Source organism: Oncorhynchus masou, chromosome 23, assembly GCF_036934945.1.
Source record: "Oncorhynchus masou masou isolate Uvic2021 chromosome 23, UVic_Omas_1.1, whole genome shotgun sequence".
NCBI classification, from domain to species: domain Eukaryota; kingdom Metazoa; phylum Chordata; class Actinopteri; order Salmoniformes; family Salmonidae; genus Oncorhynchus; species Oncorhynchus masou.
The window spans coordinates 11,307,599-11,311,053 of NC_088234.1; the positions used below are offsets into that span (position 1 = coordinate 11,307,599).

Sequence of the window (3,455 nt, forward strand, 5' to 3'; positions counted from 1 at the left end):
CCATAGAGCAGAATCAAGTAGGGACTACAAGCATCAGCTCGCTGGTGCTGAAATGAGCTTTTGATGCACATTGGCAATGTCTTGACGCTGTGTTTCGCTGTCCGTGGTGCTGGAACGGTTTTAGCTGCCCGGTGTGTTTCTAGAATTACTAGAACGATGACTGGACTGTAATTGCATTTCTATACCTCATGACTGTAGGCCGGCAACATACATTGCTTAGCAGCTGTAAAAAATATATAATAAATTGGGAGGTTTATAGCATTGGTGATAACAGGGAAACCTTTTGGGGCTTGTGGGCTTTTCAAAAAATGGTATGTTTCTTCTCCAAGGGTAACAATGAATCAGACTTCATATTGGCTTTGCGTGTCTGTCTGTCTGTCTGTCTGTTATGTGTTATACGCTTGCGTTTTATCCAAGAGCTTTAGTCATCATCAGCAACAAGATCATTGTGGCATGATAGTTCTAAGGTTTTGAATGAAAACCTCAAGGTCGTAGCATTCTCACCTAACACACATCAACATTGTTGGCTAGTTAGCTCATCATAAGCAAGTTAGCTCATCATAAGCAAGTTAGCTCATCATAAGCAAGTTAGCTCATCACAAGCAAGTTAGCTCACCATAAGCAAGTTAGCTCATCATAAGCAAGTTGGCTCATCACAAGCAAGTTGGCTCATCATAAGCAAGTTAGCTTATCATAAGCAAGTTAGCTCATCACAAGCAAGTTGGCTCATCACAAGCTAGTTGGCTCATCACAAGCAAGTTGGCTCATCACAAGCAAGTTGGCTCATCATAAGCAAGTTAGCTCATCACAAGCAAGTTAGCTCATCATAAGCAAGTTGGCTCATCACAAGCAAGTTAGCTCATCATAAGCAAGTTGGCTCATCAGTAAGTTCCAGCTCATCTTCCATCGAGGCCACTCCTTAGGCTGTACTACTCGTGCTCACCCTCTGAACGAGTAGCCTTTTAGAGGCCTATGATCCCCCACTGAAGTGGCATTGTAAAGCGTTTAACCTGAGCCCCACACAGTTCGGAACCACCAACTCATTGGGTTACAGTATAGCCTAGGCCCAGGGCAAACCATCCCAGACTTTCTCAGTCCAGTCCATGACCCCTCATCCTTTGATGAAGGAGAGCCGCATCCGCCCCTGCAACTCTGATCTAGACCCTGGAGAAGGATGGGAAGGGGGTTACATTGCCAGGTCACCACCCCACACCCTCCCTCTTGCCTTAGGGTCCACTTTGACCTCACTGAGTCCTCTCCCTAAAGCTTACCTCCTCACTGGAGATCCTAGGGGGGGGTCATCCCCATGTCCCTTGATCTCACCACCACATTCTCTTCTGGATGTCCAAGTTTGCTGGAGACCCTGGGTCACAGAGCTAGGTTGGATAGGCGTACACCCACACCTCCTCCAATACCGACATCAACCTGCACCCCTTCTATATACGTCGCTACACCCCCTCCCTAGACATTGCCAGGTCCAGGGCCGGAGGGAGAGGTTGGAGCGGTCGTAACCATGAACAATGCTTCCCTATACATCACTGGATGTCCTGGCTCGAGGTCTCAGGCTCAGATTTGACGGGACACACCCACAACACGCCAACCAGAGCCCCTTCTGTATATCCGGATTCCTGAACGCATATATAATAGGATTTATGACTGAATTACACACTGCCAGCAGCACCATAGAGTATGTGTATATGATAGGATAGCTTGAATCTGCCACAATAGAATACATAGCAAACGGCAGCCAACACATGGCGAAGGCGCAGAGAATCACAGAGAGCGTCTGGACTCCTTTGGTCGTGGAAATGGCGAGGAACTGATGCTGGACGGCGATTTGCTGAGCGTGACGGAACGCGATCCGACAGATCTGTAGGTAGAGTTGCATCATCAACGCGAAAACCAGTAGGAAGAAGACAGCGAGGGCGACGGCGTTGGATTTGGTGACAGGTCGACAGACTGAGCACGTTGATTGGTCGTCTAGGCAGTTCCACCCGAGTGCAGGGAGGGCCCCGAGAACCAGACACACCAACCAGATGACCCCTACCACCAGGTATGTGAAGAGGACAGTCCGCTCCGTGTGGTAGGTCAGCGCGTTGTACAGCGACAGGTACCTGTAATGCAATGAACACTTGAAATCCAGTCCGTGTTTTACTTTCACATTTACACCTTTAGCACATTCACTGCATTCAACTACACCGCATATCACTGTCATTGCAAGTAAAACGTTTCTCAACAAAGCAGCTGTCCGCAAAGTCAGAACATTTGAAACCGTCTGTATCCCTGCAAATCTAATTTTAAGATATAAAGAGAGACATAAATATTACCGTACCTGTCCACGGTGATCGCCAAGATATTCAAGATGGATGCCGAGAATGCCGCAATGAGTATCCCTGTGGCAACCAAGGTCACGACCTCTCCCTCGACAAGATAGGTGAACATGAAGTTCAGGATGAGACCGAGACCCGCCAGGAGGTCGGCGAATGCCAGCGAGCCAATCAGGATGAACATCGGCGCTCTGAGGGTCGGCGTGTAGAAGAGGACGGCGATGACCAGAGCGTTCTCGCAGGCGATGAGTGTCCCCGTGACACATAACGCCACATCCCATGGGCTAACATCCTGTTGATGACAATAATCATCCTCATATCCTTATCATGATTATCATCATTATAATGCTAATAACAACAATAACAATAACAACCACAATAATAACAAATCATCATAATCATAACAACCACAACAATAATAATTATAATAATAATAATTATAATTTATATGTTAAGCAATTCTCAAAACACCCAAAGGTCACTATACTTTTTTTAAAGCAATGAAATCAGCAATCACAAAAAAAAAGTAAACTAAACTTGATGACATCATGTCTAACCTGTTGTGAGGTCAGAGGTCGTAAGTCAAGGTCGGAGGTATAGGTGCGGCCGGGGACGTCGGAGGAGGAGGCGTTAACCCCGGGGAGGTCAGGGTAGGGGTCAGGGTAGGGGTCAAGCCAGGGGTCCAGGGGCGAGGGGTCAAAGGGCGAGGAGGAAGTAGTGTTCTGGGGCATGCCGCCGCTGCTCATAGCTGCAGCTAGGGAGAGGATCATATCTGGATGGAGGGAGGTGAGAGAAGAAGAAGAAGAAGAAGAAGAAGAAGGGGGGGGAAATATGCTTTATTGAAATAATAAGGAGGCGGGACACCATAGTGTTAGCTTTAGGAACGTGTTTAGTTACATCAAACAGGAGACAGAATACAGAGCATTATGGGTAATGTAGTATATCATGCTACAGAGGGTGAGGAGAGGGACAGGAGAATATGAGTCCAGGGGGCAGAGATGAGGGGAGAGTTGGGGGAGAGAGGGAGGATGAAGAGGGAAAGGTGAGGAAAGAGAGAGAGAGAGAGAGAGAGAGAGAGATACAGAGACAGAGACAGAGAGAGAGAGAGAGAGAGAGAGAGAGAGACAG

General features: G+C 47.6%; 1 protein-coding gene across 1 annotated transcript; it reads right to left on the bottom strand.

Annotated features, from left to right (window-relative positions):
• Nucleotides 1–1,410: 1,410 nt before the first annotated feature.
• On the bottom strand, nt 1,411–3,097 carry LOC135509913 (G-protein coupled receptor 12-like). Its single transcript, XM_064930740.1, has 3 exons — nt 2,885–3,097; nt 2,333–2,619; nt 1,411–2,114 (listed from the first exon to the last, which is right to left on the bottom strand). The coding sequence occupies exons 1-3, from the start codon at nt 3,095–3,097 to the stop codon at nt 1,529–1,531; spliced, it is 1,086 nt and encodes a 361-aa protein (XP_064786812.1). The 3' UTR covers nt 1,411–1,528.
• Between the last annotated feature and the right edge of the window lie 358 nt (nt 3,098–3,455).